The sequence below is a fragment of the Branchiostoma floridae genome, chromosome 8, assembly GCF_000003815.2.
Source record: "Branchiostoma floridae strain S238N-H82 chromosome 8, Bfl_VNyyK, whole genome shotgun sequence".
Classification (NCBI taxonomy): Eukaryota; Metazoa; Chordata; class Leptocardii; order Amphioxiformes; family Branchiostomatidae; genus Branchiostoma; species Branchiostoma floridae.
In genome coordinates this window covers 13,882,465-13,894,979 of record NC_049986.1, presented here as the reverse complement: position 1 = coordinate 13,894,979, position 12,515 = coordinate 13,882,465, and the positions used below count along the sequence as shown (strand labels likewise).

At 40.4% G+C, this 12,515-nt stretch overlaps 4 protein-coding genes across 4 annotated transcripts; 2 read left to right on the top strand and 2 right to left on the bottom strand.

The window, feature by feature from the left end:
• Positions 1-12: 12 nt before the first annotated feature.
• Positions 13-1,724, top strand: LOC118420848 (stromal cell-derived factor 2-like). The gene is made up of 3 exons (XM_035827890.1): positions 13-281; positions 699-859; positions 1,343-1,724. Exons 1-3 carry the CDS (start codon positions 53-55, stop codon positions 1,613-1,615), a joined length of 663 nt encoding a protein of 220 aa, XP_035683783.1. The 5' UTR covers positions 13-52; the 3' UTR covers positions 1,616-1,724.
• A 1,163-nt stretch (positions 1,725-2,887) lies between these two features.
• On the bottom strand, positions 2,888-5,760 carry LOC118421787. Its single transcript, XM_035829289.1, has 6 exons — positions 5,585-5,760; positions 4,620-4,704; positions 4,284-4,431; positions 4,030-4,097; positions 3,756-3,912; positions 2,888-3,415 (listed from the first exon to the last, which is right to left on the bottom strand). The coding sequence occupies exons 1-6, from the start codon at positions 5,634-5,636 to the stop codon at positions 3,236-3,238; spliced, it is 690 nt and encodes a 229-aa protein (XP_035685182.1). The 5' UTR covers positions 5,637-5,760; the 3' UTR covers positions 2,888-3,235.
• Positions 5,761-6,034: 274 nt separating this feature from the next.
• On the top strand, positions 6,035-10,366 carry LOC118420849. Its single transcript, XM_035827891.1, has 6 exons — positions 6,035-6,193; positions 7,126-7,210; positions 8,110-8,257; positions 8,421-8,486; positions 8,906-9,070; positions 9,726-10,366. Exons 1-6 carry the CDS (start codon positions 6,142-6,144, stop codon positions 9,846-9,848), a joined length of 639 nt encoding a protein of 212 aa, XP_035683784.1. The 5' UTR covers positions 6,035-6,141; the 3' UTR covers positions 9,849-10,366.
• A 183-nt stretch (positions 10,367-10,549) lies between these two features.
• Positions 10,550-12,406, bottom strand: LOC118420851. The gene is made up of 4 exons (XM_035827893.1): positions 12,230-12,406; positions 12,012-12,077; positions 11,642-11,818; positions 10,550-11,146 (listed from the first exon to the last, which is right to left on the bottom strand). Exons 1-4 carry the CDS (start codon positions 12,245-12,247, stop codon positions 10,973-10,975), a joined length of 435 nt encoding a protein of 144 aa, XP_035683786.1. The 5' UTR covers positions 12,248-12,406; the 3' UTR covers positions 10,550-10,972.
• Positions 12,407-12,515: the final 109 nt, after the last annotated feature.

The window sequence follows — 12,515 nt, the reverse complement described above, 5'->3', positions numbered from 1 at the left end:
TTGACCGCCGGCGTTTCTGACCAATCAGAGCGACCCACGTTCAGAATCAACCATGGCGGCTCTAGGCTGTAGCAAAACTGCACTTTTCTACCAAATTTCCTCGCTTTTCTTCTGTTTACTCCTATCCTTCGGGCTATGTGAGGATTTCGAGTATCCGTACGTAACGTGTGGGTCTGTGGTGAAGCTTCTGAACACCAGGAACAACGTGCGGCTACACTCTCACGATGTGAAGTACGGATCAGGAAGTGGACAGCAGTCGGTCACAGCTGTCGACTCCTCAGGTATATATCATATAAGAACGTTATGTGCATAATCATAGGTTTAGTATTAGTCTGGAAACTGCAAACATGTAGGCATAGAGTTGCTTCTAATGTTTTTGATATCATCTTTGTATTACTATTACCCTAGTTTAAAAGAGGTCAGTCTTACGTTACAGAATTTTCAGAAAAAGGGGAGGGGGGTGCGTAGACACTGCTTCATAATCATATCTTATTTTCAACCTCCTTGCTCACACAAACACATTATGACAAGTTATGAATTTTCATGACGACATATCCTTTTATATGGAAAGGTTAATTAGCACTGCTTATTTGTCAGAGTCTACTCTTTCAAAGGCATAAAAAGTAATTGCTGGAACTTGGAAGGCTGTCCATATGGTTGCCTTTCTGACTTCAATCTTGTGATTGAATTTCACACAGATGATACTAACAGCTATTGGGCGGTGAAAGGAAAGGCGGACAAGCCGTGTGTGAGGGGAACTCCCATCAAATGTGGTCAGACTATCCGCCTCATGCACACCACCACCCGCCGCAACCTGCACAGCCACTACTTCCAGTCACCACTCTCACGGAACCAGGAGGTAGGGGCACTTCACTTTCCTAACTCATCAATCTACTAGTATTCATCTTTCTTTGTGTTTAGCTAGTCATTTTTATTAATGAATTGTGAGATCATGTGGCATAATCGGCAGCGCGTTGGGCTCAGGCCAAGAGGTCCCGAGTTCGAATGCTGCCGTGTCACGGATCGTGTGTCCTTGGGAAAGGCACATTACACGACTTTCCCCACCTCACTCAGGTGAAAATGAGTACCTAGCTTCGGCTAGGACATCCCTCGGATAGCACGTTATATAAAGACTGTGCCATAATGATCAACAGTGATTGTGGGCTCTTAAGGAAGAAAGAAAGAATTGCTTTTGTCAGCCCTCTCCATCAATCATAATGGACAATTTGTTAAGGCCAATTTGATTTGTCTGTTCTCAGGTACTGTATTATATTTTGGTAAAAATTACATAAAATGAACCCAGAGTAATGTTGATTGAATAAAAAGCTATTTTCATCATCAGGTGAGTGCGTTTGGAACTGACGGCCTTGGTGACAACGGTGACTACTGGGCGGTGACCTGCAGCGGGACGTACTGGGAGCGTGATGACCAGGTCAGGTTCAAGCACACTGCCACGGACACGTACCTCCACATCACTGGAGACACCTACGGTCGGCCCATCCACGGGCAGAGGGAGGTCTGCGCCTACCCCAAGCCGGACAGTGGCAACTTCTGGAGAGTGATGGAGGGAGTTTTCATCAAACCTACAGAGAACTCTGCAGGGGGGAAGAGATGACTAGATGAGCTTTAAAGGCACTTCTCTCATCTGATTGGTTGTATCTTTACCAGTGATTACTCTCCAAGGAGGTTAGGCTCAGAATGTTTTTTAGGGCTTTCTGTTTGTACCGTTTTGTTTGTCTCGCTAAGCCACGAGACACATAGAAAACGGAACAAAATAGAAAGCCTGATAAAGATGCCTAAAAACAGCTGGAACCTAACCTCTGCTTGGAGAAACAGAGTACCAGTAATGTGTTCATTCTGTTTAGTGCTGAGCAACAGGCTAGATTGTTCAATGTTAAACTGAATAGACTTTTTGAAGTAAAATAATGTATTGTCGCTGCTTGTACCAATCTTCCACTACTCATTCCTGACAATTCAGACCTTGTTCCTTTTTGGAAGACTGCATCAGTCTTTCTACAGTAACACATGATGATGATGATCCTTTTTGATATTAGTTTTTACACTAAACTGCAACTCTCATTCCTTGATAAATCAACACGTATCAAGATAGTAACATGTTCAATTATACAAAAGTAAGTGTTATGCACCAGTATTTGTATGGCCACCTCAGCAACCAGTCAGGTTAGACGACTGTCCTTTAAAGGTATTTCACTGTATTACTTTCGGACAAGGCACCAACCTAATGTACATTCTTACTTATATCATCCCCGACTATATACATGTAAGCAATATCATATAGACTATACCATGTACATGATATGTCTGGTATGATAGCTTAGTAAAGTGTTAATTAATTAATATTGATTATTAATTATTAATATTAAACAATTCTGAATGAAGTTGCAAAAAATTGACAAGACCAGGTGTGTTAGAGGCAATTACATTTTAATGCCACATGACATGAACATAAAATGTATGTAGCATTGTGTAATACTGTAAAGCTGTAGAGTGAACAAAAACATTTTAAAACATCTTAAAATTGATTTATATTAGAACTGATTCCTTATGAACCAACTTCTTATACATAAGAATAGTGGGTTTCACACAACCCTTTAAAAATGAAACAAAGTGAATAAAGTGAATGTTAATGAACAAAACTTAATCTGTGTTTTAAATATGAGGCTTACAAGGCTTAATAATATACAGGGAACTTTTTTGCTATGAACATAATCATAAATGTGTGTTCTAACAGATCCTGATGTTCAGGACAAGAACAAGTAATGTTCCCAGTTGAACAAGAAACAAACTTACTATACAGGTTAGGCATGGCTATATCATTTGTCCACAATGTAAGCTGGTTTTTAGCTTTTGCTTTATGATCATTATTAGTTTAAAATCTTTAACTCAAACCAATGTCCGATATAAAAAGAATATGGCTTCTTTCTGGTTTGGAAGACTGCATCAGTCTTTCTACAGTAACACATGTTATGCATGTACATAAAAACTAGAACTATTTGGCCATTGCAGGCCAACCAAACAATATAGTAAAATGTCACGTTGCCACATGCTCACTGTAGATGACAAACTTTTATGATGCATGTACAACATTTTTGGCAGGCATAATCAATACATCAGTGGCAAAAGAGGCACAAAATGTATCTTAAGGCAAAAACATTTGAAAACAGTCTACGCAGGGCTGTTGTCACAGTTGTTTGATCTCACAGGCTGTCGAGTTTTAGAAGAAGCCTTCGTCCTCTGACTCATCACTGAGTCTGTCGCTGTCGTCCCCAGCAAAGTGCTGCATGGCCCACAACATCAGGCCCAGTGAGCCCATGCCTCCCTTAGGCTTGGGTGGTCGATCCTTGCATGGGCACTCGAAACCAGACAGGCCGGCAAAGTAGCACTTGTTGCATCTCTGTTTCAACAATACAGACATGACTGGTTGATTGATGTCCATTCAAAGTGGCAATCGACAATAACATTGTTAATCTTATTATGAGCCAAGCAAATCATGCAGCTTTAAAACTCTGTCGCAGTAACAATGCATGGTCAATCCAACACTGTTAGCCATAATCAAATGTTAGCCATAACCAGAATCCAGAGCCTTTCAGTTACAAAGATTGTGAACAGAAGTGATTACGAGTATGGAACTCAAATTAGATTGTGAACCATCAGATCTACATACAATATAGTAGAGCATGGAACATTGACAATGGTAGATCAGAAGCACATGTTTTATGCCAACACTTGTTTACCTCACAGTGAGCATCCCTGTAGTCCCCACAGTGGCGACAGATGCCACAGTGGTTGCGAGGGCGATTCTCCTCATCAACAAAGTCGTTGGAGCACCAGCTGTACTGCCACTCACAGCCACAGTCATCGTCAGGACAGGTGACCACACCAGGGAATAAACTTGAACAAAAAAAAAGCAACTGCTAAATGAAGAAGCATCTTATAGTATCATACTGAGGCCCAAAACAATCTTTACTGTAGCACATAGACCATACAGGTACATAAACTGCTCTTCACACCTGTACAGAAGTCTCACAGCACTGTAGCTCATGGCTCTGCTCCAGGCGGCCTCTCAGATCTTCAATCTGCTCAAGGGTATGAAAATGGTATACCGGTAAGATGGTTAACTGTACAAGAACCAGAAATTCTTTTATGAACATGTTTCATAACATTAATGGAGTACAGTGAATTTCTTCAAGCTAGCAATGTTATGATTAACTGCAAATACATTCATATACAGTGTTGCTGACATGCAAGTTGCGCTGATGTACCTTGAAGATGTTGTCCATGAGACACTTGTCCTGGGCTGCTTCCACACAGTCGATGTTGAACTCCTTGAGGATTTTGAAGGGGTTTCTGCAGCCAATACACTTGCAGGCGTCCCCACAGGCCTCCCCCTTCTTTCCACAGCCACATTTGCTAAAACAAAAGTGAACAATGAGTGATGCATCTCTTACAGAATATGTCTATACTGATTTAGTTTACACATTACAAATTGCTGGTACCTTTTCCCCAAGAGTTTTGACAAACAACTCCATGTATGCTAGGTGCATATCTCCTGTATACCCATTATGTCAAAAATTTGTGCAATAATTGCAGGTGTTCACCTTGACCTACAGTCTCCTCTACAGCCACACTTTGGGGCCTTGGGAGGGCTGGGCTTCTTTCTCTTGGGCGTCGGCTTGGCAGGTGCTGAAAGTGGAAAAGTTCAAAACTTAAAAGTGTTTAGTTATGACGTTTTCAGGAATAGGACTAGTAATTGTTGTTTTGTATTTCCAAAGTATTACTATCTTATGTTTTGTCTATGAATCAAAGTCATTTGAATTGAATTTTCCATCACAAACTTTCCAAGGCAATGGAGACAATGCACAGCACAAACAGGACAGCTATTTCACAGGTTCACACTTCAGCTTCTCTGAAAGTAGTTTTGTTTTGTGGTGACAAAAATGCATTTCACACTTCAAACTTTCCATAACAAACATACTGTCCTCAGACAATAGACAATGGCATACAATGAAACAGCACAAATCAGACAGACAGGTCATTTTACATTATAGGCAGAACATGGTGTGTATTCAAATCAAACGTTACATCTGGTATGTATTAACGTTGCTATTTTCCCGCCATGCATTTTGGCGGCAAAAACAACACAAGTTCTTCAAATACTTGTGACACCATACATTCACTGTTCAAAATATTATCATCCAACAATTTCTGAAATCTTCGTTCTTACTAAATATCTTGACGTTACTACCGTCATAAAAACCTGGAGATCTGATGACAAATTTTCTTGCCCTCAAACTTGACCCAGGGGCGTATCTCGACTAGAACTAGCCACTAGGTATCAGGACAACTCACTTCCAAGCTTCCAACAACTATAGATAGTTTTAGTATCATCATAAATATGCTACGATTACAAACTTATGCTTTAAGTGGGAAACGGGTCCCCGTGAATGTAAATATTAAACTCGAGTGTAAGGAGGTTCTAAATTTTATCTCAAGTTGACGTTGGAGTTAGGCCAACCCAAGCAAAATTCCTGCACCCGGAAGCTTCTTGATCGTTTTCACGTACCTTTACCCGATGTCCCCGGCTCTGTATCCACAGCTGCGCGCTTGGGTGCCATTCTGAGCAAACTCGAGTGAGTTTAACAAATGTGTAAAGAGGAAACAGTTATATAGAGGAGCTTGCTGAGTTGACGTCTGTCTCGCCTCTACTCTTCTCCCGAAATAAAAAATGGCGCGAACTTTGGTGTATGTCCAGATGCATTATGGGAGTCAACTTACCAGCGACATCTGCCGAAATATGTGAGCACTGCAAGTCTATAAACTTTTTTATGGCGCTATAAACTCTCCAAGTTGTAAACTATAACATAACCTCATAATTTGGTTACATCAAGGAGGTTTTTGAAAAGTTTACCTCTTGTTTTATGCGTGATTGTGACTTATAAAGATTTAGGCTCCGCCCAGGGATATGTTAAGAGGATTTCCATATATGGCAAAGGGAGGCACTTTAGTCTGATTTCGCGCCAATTTTCATTCTAGAGGGAAAAGCGGGACCCGGCGCGGCAGACGTCCTGGTATAACTGTTCTCTCTCTTTTCCCTGTGCAACTTTCCGTCGTTGTCTCATCATGGCATCTAAGCGTGCAGCTCTGGATACTGAACCGGGCGCAGTGGACAAAGGTAACGTGAATAACTTAGCGTCTCGCGATAATATAAGAAATTTGGGAACATGAAGATACAATAATTTATTTGCTTGGATCTTTACTGTATTTGGACATGGACTTTGTCTTTTATCTAAGTTCATGGGACATTCCCAGTCCTATGTGTGTGTAGAATCTCTGTGGCTGGCGGGTTTCTATGTTGTTGTGTTTTTGGCTGTTTTCTGATCGCTAGATGCTAGCTGACCTCGTGGGTTTAAGGTGGAAAACAAAACAAAACCATATGGGGAAACTGTTTTTGCTACTTCTTCACGACCGTCAGTATGATTATAGGCCATAACAACAACAGCAAAAACATGCCCAGGAATTCTGCCTGGCTAGTCTGCAAGAACCAGCACGACTATTTTGTTTGAACCAGAAAATATTCTGGCATAGCGGGACTAGAAATTGTGGCGGGAAAGTGAGTTGCTGAGAACCCCGCTGTTACTCTGTCAGCGAGTCAAATGAAAACCAGATGCAGATCCTCTTCTGTGACAAAATAAAAAGGCGCTTTGGGAAAAGGTGAAGTGTGAAATGACCGACGTGTGAAATTTAGGAATTTTTAGTACTTTATTATGCCATTGTGTTCTGTTCTGTACTCGACACTCTACTGGGAAGTTTGTTATTGAAAGTTTGAAGTGTGAAGTGTGCCCCGCCCACTTCCGCCGGAACATCAGATGAATGGTTTAGGAAAACAAAACAAAAATGCACAAGTTTGTTATTCTTGTACAGCCACACACTTTTGGTTGAACCCAGTTAGGTGGTTTATGAAGATACAACTTACAAGTAGAACAGATGTAACAGTTACTTGTGACATTAACAACAACGATAAAACTTGTTGCCATCCTGGTTAGTTTTTGTTGACATGGTATCTAGTTCTATTCTACTAAATATAAGATTTGTTTCCATCATCAGCACCCACCAAGCCGAAGCCCAAGAGGAAGAAGCCCAGCCCTCCCAAGACCCCAAAGTGCGGCTGTAGAGGGGACTGTAGAACAAGGTGATTATCATCTCCATCTTTGTCATGGCTCAAGTTTTGATGTTTCCAATCCAATATGTCTAGCCTGTGAGAGCCAGGCCATTGTTGAAGTTGCTCATTATACATCTCTATTAAACAGATGCTTAGAAGTTAGATGTGGTGCCATCTCTATTTCTGTAGCCCTTGGGCCACACATTTATGCATGCTACTACAACATGGGGCTAGTCCGCTGGTAGTGATGTGTGTCTAACTCCCATTCTCTTCCTCATTTAATGCTGAAGTGCTAAACAGAGAAAGCAGCATGTACCATGTAATAAGTCTTTGCTAGGTGTATAATGATAAAAAAAGTTCTGTGTGATAGTGAAATTCGTTAAAGGAATATATTGTAAAAAATAAAGTCACTGTATTTGGTCATTTTTCTACATTATGAGTTCAATCTACCTTTTTACACTTCACGGCAATATTCACAACGTATGGATACGACTTTATTGTGCTGTGTCAGAGGGCATTTTGAAATATGCACACTTCCCTCCGCTGCTTGAGTTTTATCCAACTTTCTGACGAACCAAGACGCGCTCTAGAACGCATTCGGTGGTTCGCTCGAAATCGAATTGTTACTTAAGTTTGTCCCTGCGAAGTTCTGAAGATCCGCAACCGCAACGATTGATTCGGAAATCTAGAACCGACTTACTTCGATTACTTCGGAATTAAGTGAATTTGGTCGCGGCTTCCTTTAGGATTGTTGATTAGCACTTGAAATGTAATAAAATGACGCAGATAAGTTGGAAATAAGTTACAAATATCAAATTGTTTACAATATATCCCATTTTAGTAATAAAGCTATTGCGCTTGATGTAGGCTGCAGAATAAATTCATTCATTCATTGAAGATGTGTCTAAATTTCTTGACTGCTGTTGCAGAAAATGTGCCTGTGGAAAGAAGGGGGAGGCCTGTGGGGACTCCTGCAAGTGTACCGACTGCGTAAACCCCTTCAACATCCTTGCAGAGTATAACATCGACTTGTCGGATGCTGCCCTGGACAAGTGTCTCATGGACAACATCTACAAGGTACAGCACGAGTGGAAATGTTAAAAAAAGGCAGTTCAGCAGCACCATTGATGTTTATGAAAAAAAGCATTTACACTTATGACACTGTTTATGTGGGGAAGTTCAAGTTACACCTTATTAATGTTATGATGAATAGTTTGTATTTTTTTGCACCATTGTGCAGGTTGAAGATCTGCGAGGCCGTCTGGAGCAGAGTTATGAACTGGAGTGCTGTGATGAGTCTGTACAGGTCAGTAATGATTTTTTCTTGACAAGAGACAAGATTTGGGCCTAAATGATCCATTACAAACACAGTCATTGTAAAAAAAAAAAGATAGAAGATTCTATTATTTTCAACATCATATTTTGATCATACAGACATACCTTATATTATGCAGCATGTCAACATAAAGGGGACATAGCTTTATGACAAATGATTAGACCATGAGATGTCAGATTGAACATTTTATGTCCAGGGTCTGTTGGGTATTGGGTAAATGGAGGCACAACAATTTTTATTCTTCCTCACTATTGTAATTCAACTGGTCACATCAACTCATGAAACATGAAGTAAATATGTTATTTTCCATAGCATTGCAGAACTTCCGATCATTTCTTTGAACTGTAGAAATGAATGTGACTTGTCCTTGATGCATTTTTTCCATCCAGCTGAAGGATATGTTGCCTGGGGTGGCCCACTGTCCTGGGGAGGAGTGTGGCTATGAGTGGCACTACTCCTGGTGTTGGGACAGCTTTGAAGATGAGGAGAACGATCCCAAGTACCACTGTGAGAAGTGTCGCCGTTGTGCCGACTGCAGGTGGGAACATTGTGAGGTAAGTCTTTCTGGTTTTGAACATTTGTGATTGTTTTTTCTTGTTGGACCGGTCCAGAAAAAACGGACCTTATAAAAACCAGTGCACCGGATGTTGGACCGTGTTGAAAATGAACAGATTATACTGGCAGGGATTCACCTGTTTTGGGGAGTGTATCTTGAAAAGAACAAGAGCGAAGAAGAGGAGAGTTTCTACGGTCAAACTTGGTCTAAAACAGAGGCAGTTAGTGTTGTTTACATGAAGATAGAATTTTTAAATAAATAAATGCCAATGGACTTCAAACACTCCACCAAATAGAATACTTTGTAGCAAAATGGACCATTGTTTTGAGTATCCCCTTTCATAACTTTTCACAGATAATTAGGTCCAGGTTCAGACCTGGACCTGGACAGTACCTGAATTTTCTATTCCGGTACCCACCCCTATTTGTAACCAATGTCTTGTTTTCCTTTCTGTTCAGTAACCTTCACAGCTTTTGATGTGATTGGTTTTTGAAATAAGGTACAGCACCGGCTGACTGCTGACATGATTATGGTTAACATATCCCATGGACTGAATTAAAAGTCTGCATGGTCTGCCTGATGCACCTGGTGTGTCTGCATATGGTGAAAGTATCCTTATCCAACCAATTATAATAAGTCACTGTATTTTCCAGAGATGCAACAAGTGCTACTTTGCTACCCACAACTTTAACCCGTGCCCTACATGTGGCAAGTATGATGATGATGATGAGGAGGACAGTGACTATGAGGAAAGGGAAAGGTGTGCCATGATGTGAATCTCTCAGATTCCTGCACCTCACTGGCTCCCCATGCCACATGAACCAGTGCATGTAATAGGATGATGCTTTTTAAGCCAGACATAACACTTTCATATTTGACAGAATGTTTCAGTGGCAAACTTTTTTTTTTTGCATTTTTTAAAAGTTGTTTAATCCAACATTATCTTACTACAGTGTATGATATGTAACAAGTAAGTTTATAAAGCATCAGTTGTTATGTAGAAGGTATAGTTTTAAAAGTTGTTTGACTCAACTATTAAAATGATAAGTTTCAAATATGTTCTTTCTCTCTGGACATTTCTTGTTCTCAAAGTCATTGTTTGAATAAGTGATATTATCAATAGTATGTTCTGAAAAAGTCACCTGACTTGACTAAAGCATTACATTGTCATTGAGACATTGTTAAAATTCTAAAAAGGATTTGCAATATGTTTTCTCGCTGGGTAACAATGATTTATCACACTGGTTCCTGGACAAGTGAGAATGAGGCAAAATAAAGACAGACTGTAAAATATGCATCTACTGGTAACAGTTATGTAGTATCTGGAAGTGTGTGTGACAAGATTGCAACGTTTTCCTGGGTTCTGTTTGTCATTAATCTAAAGCATTTCAATCTTGCTAGCAACATCTAATGAAAGATTAATATTCCAAGCTTGCAGATATTCTCCCTGTAAAATAAGACTCGTGAAGATAGCCTGTTCTTAGTTCCACTCACTTTGTTTAATCAAACAAGTCCATCTGGACAGCCTTGAATATTTCAAGTGCACATTTCATGTGATAGTTACATAAGCTAAGGAAGTCAATGCACTCCATAAATAGAACATGGCTTCTTCCAGGTTCGAAAAAGTGTACAATCTGTCTTTTTTTTATAGTAACACACTTTTACATGTCATACATGTATGTAAAATTACTGCTAAAAACTAATGTGTAACTGTAGGCCAATCAAGCAATACAGTAAAATGTCAATGTTGCCACTTCACTTACTGTAGATTACAAACTTTCAAAGATAGCACATTTGTGGCAGGTATAATGGATCCACATGTGGCAAAAGGCACAAAATGTTTCTAGCAGGCCATTCTTAAGTCAACACCAGTGCTGTATGCACAGCCTTTTGTTTGATCTCAAATGGGTATCGAGTTTTGGAAGAAGTCGGTTATGCTGTCATTGTCGAACCCAGCAAGGTACAGCACGGTCCACATATTCGTCAGCTCCCTTTTGGCCGTATCTTCCGTAGACTTATCTCCGCACGGGCACTCGAATCCAGCTGTGCCGGCAAAGTAGCACTTGTTGCATTTCTGTGTGGAGAATACAGTCATGATTGGTTGGTTATTCAAGGCAGGACTAGCCACAACAATAGATTCCATTCCCCTGATAATCTTACTAAGAGCCAAGCATATCATGCAGCTTTAGAATTCTGTAGCTTAGCTATAATGATGTATGAATCTAATGCTGCAATCCATAATACATTTTGTGCTTTTAAGCTTTGGCCATAATGAGGGTCTGCATATTTTTATTTCCCGTAACTCGTAGGGAAGACCATTTTATCTACGTAATTCGTAGCGAGGTGACCATATTAACGTAATTGCCTTCCTTGATTTAGCGTAATACTTTTTTTTCTAAATTCAGCATTAGTCGTTGTCGGGACCCCCCATGCAAACTTTCCAATATCTTAAGCCGTTCACGTGCAAGGATAGTAGAGTACAAGACGTTTAGAACTAAATCATTAACTCAGATCTTCGTACGCAGCACATAACCATGAAATTGGAAGTTTTGAAACAACAATTGGTTACCTTGCAGTGGGCATCCCCGTAGTCACCACACTTGCGGCAGATGACACAGTGATAACGAGGGCGAGCCTCCCAATCCTCCTCCAACTCATTGTGGCACCAGGAGTACTGCCACTCATACCCGCAGTACTTGTCTGGACAGGTGAACACAGTGATGCTACCAGGCACCATGTCCTTCAGCTAGAATGTGGGACAAACACAAGTTAAACTCAAGGAACTTAGTCAGAAACCTTTGTTTCTTCAGCTGAGGAATAAGAAATTACTCTAAAACAGAATCAAATAGTTATGGACATCTAAGACACTAACTCGACCAGATGATGTTGAAAAGTCTATTAGTTATACAGAGGTATAAGCAATCTTAATTGTAACACACCTGTACAGAATATGAACAGCATGGCAGTTCATGGTGCTCCTTCAGACGGCCTCTCAGATCTTCAATCTGCACAAGACAAAGAAAATGTAAGATGGTTTACTATACAAAGAACAGATCTGCATAGATGAAGTACAATTTGAATTTCTTTAACTGGCAATGTCAGGCGTGTCATTAAACAATGGAATTTCAACAGGTGCAAGTTGCAACCTTGCTGTTACCTTGAAGATGTTGTCCATGAGACATTTGTCCTGGGCCGCTGCTACACCGTCAATGTCAAACTCCTTGAGGATGTTAAAGGGGTTTCTGCAGCCAGTACACTTGAAGGAGTCCCCACAGGCCTCCCCCTTCTTTCCACAGCCACATTTCCTACAAGACCAGTGAACAAGAGGAGAATAAATTATGTGACATGAACTTATATCTTTTACAGAATAAGGCCATACTGACTTTAGTTTAGACTGGCAATCACTGGTTCCTTTTTCCTACTACAAGTTAATTTAGAAAAGC

Excerpts from the sequence above, each read along its gene's own strand:
- LOC118420848 (XM_035827890.1), top strand. The coding sequence starts at position 53 with ATGGCGGCTCTAGGCTGTAGCAAAACTGCACTTTTCTACCAAATTTCC. Across the intron at positions 282-698 it reads CACAGCTGTCGACTCCTCAG|ATGATACTAACAGCTATTGG; the intron begins GTATATATCATA and ends AATTTCACACAG. Across the intron at positions 860-1,342 it reads CACTCTCACGGAACCAGGAG|GTGAGTGCGTTTGGAACTGA; the intron begins GTAGGGGCACTT and ends TTTCATCATCAG.
- LOC118421787 (XM_035829289.1), bottom strand. The coding sequence starts at position 5,636 with ATGGCACCCAAGCGCGCAGCTGTGGATACAGAGCCGGGGACATCGGGT. Across the intron at positions 4,098-4,283 it reads TCATGGACAACATCTTCAAG|ATTGAAGATCTGAGAGGCCG; the intron begins GTACATCAGCGC and ends ACCCTTGAGCAG. Across the intron at positions 3,913-4,029 it reads TGTGAGACTTCTGTACAGGT|TTTATTCCCTGGTGTGGTCA; the intron begins GTGAAGAGCAGT and ends TTTTTGTTCAAG.
- LOC118420849 (XM_035827891.1), top strand. The coding sequence starts at position 6,142 with ATGGCATCTAAGCGTGCAGCTCTGGATACTGAACCGGGCGCAGTGGAC. Across the intron at positions 6,194-7,125 it reads ACCGGGCGCAGTGGACAAAG|CACCCACCAAGCCGAAGCCC; the intron begins GTAACGTGAATA and ends TTCCATCATCAG. Across the intron at positions 9,071-9,725 it reads GCAGGTGGGAACATTGTGAG|AGATGCAACAAGTGCTACTT; the intron begins GTAAGTCTTTCT and ends TGTATTTTCCAG.
- LOC118420851 (XM_035827893.1), bottom strand. Across the intron at positions 11,819-12,011 it reads GCTGTTCATATTCTGTACAG|CTGAAGGACATGGTGCCTGG; the intron begins GTGTGTTACAAT and ends CCCACATTCTAG. Across the intron at positions 11,147-11,641 it reads ACGGGGATGCCCACTGCAAG|AAATGCAACAAGTGCTACTT; the intron begins GTAACCAATTGT and ends TTCTCCACACAG.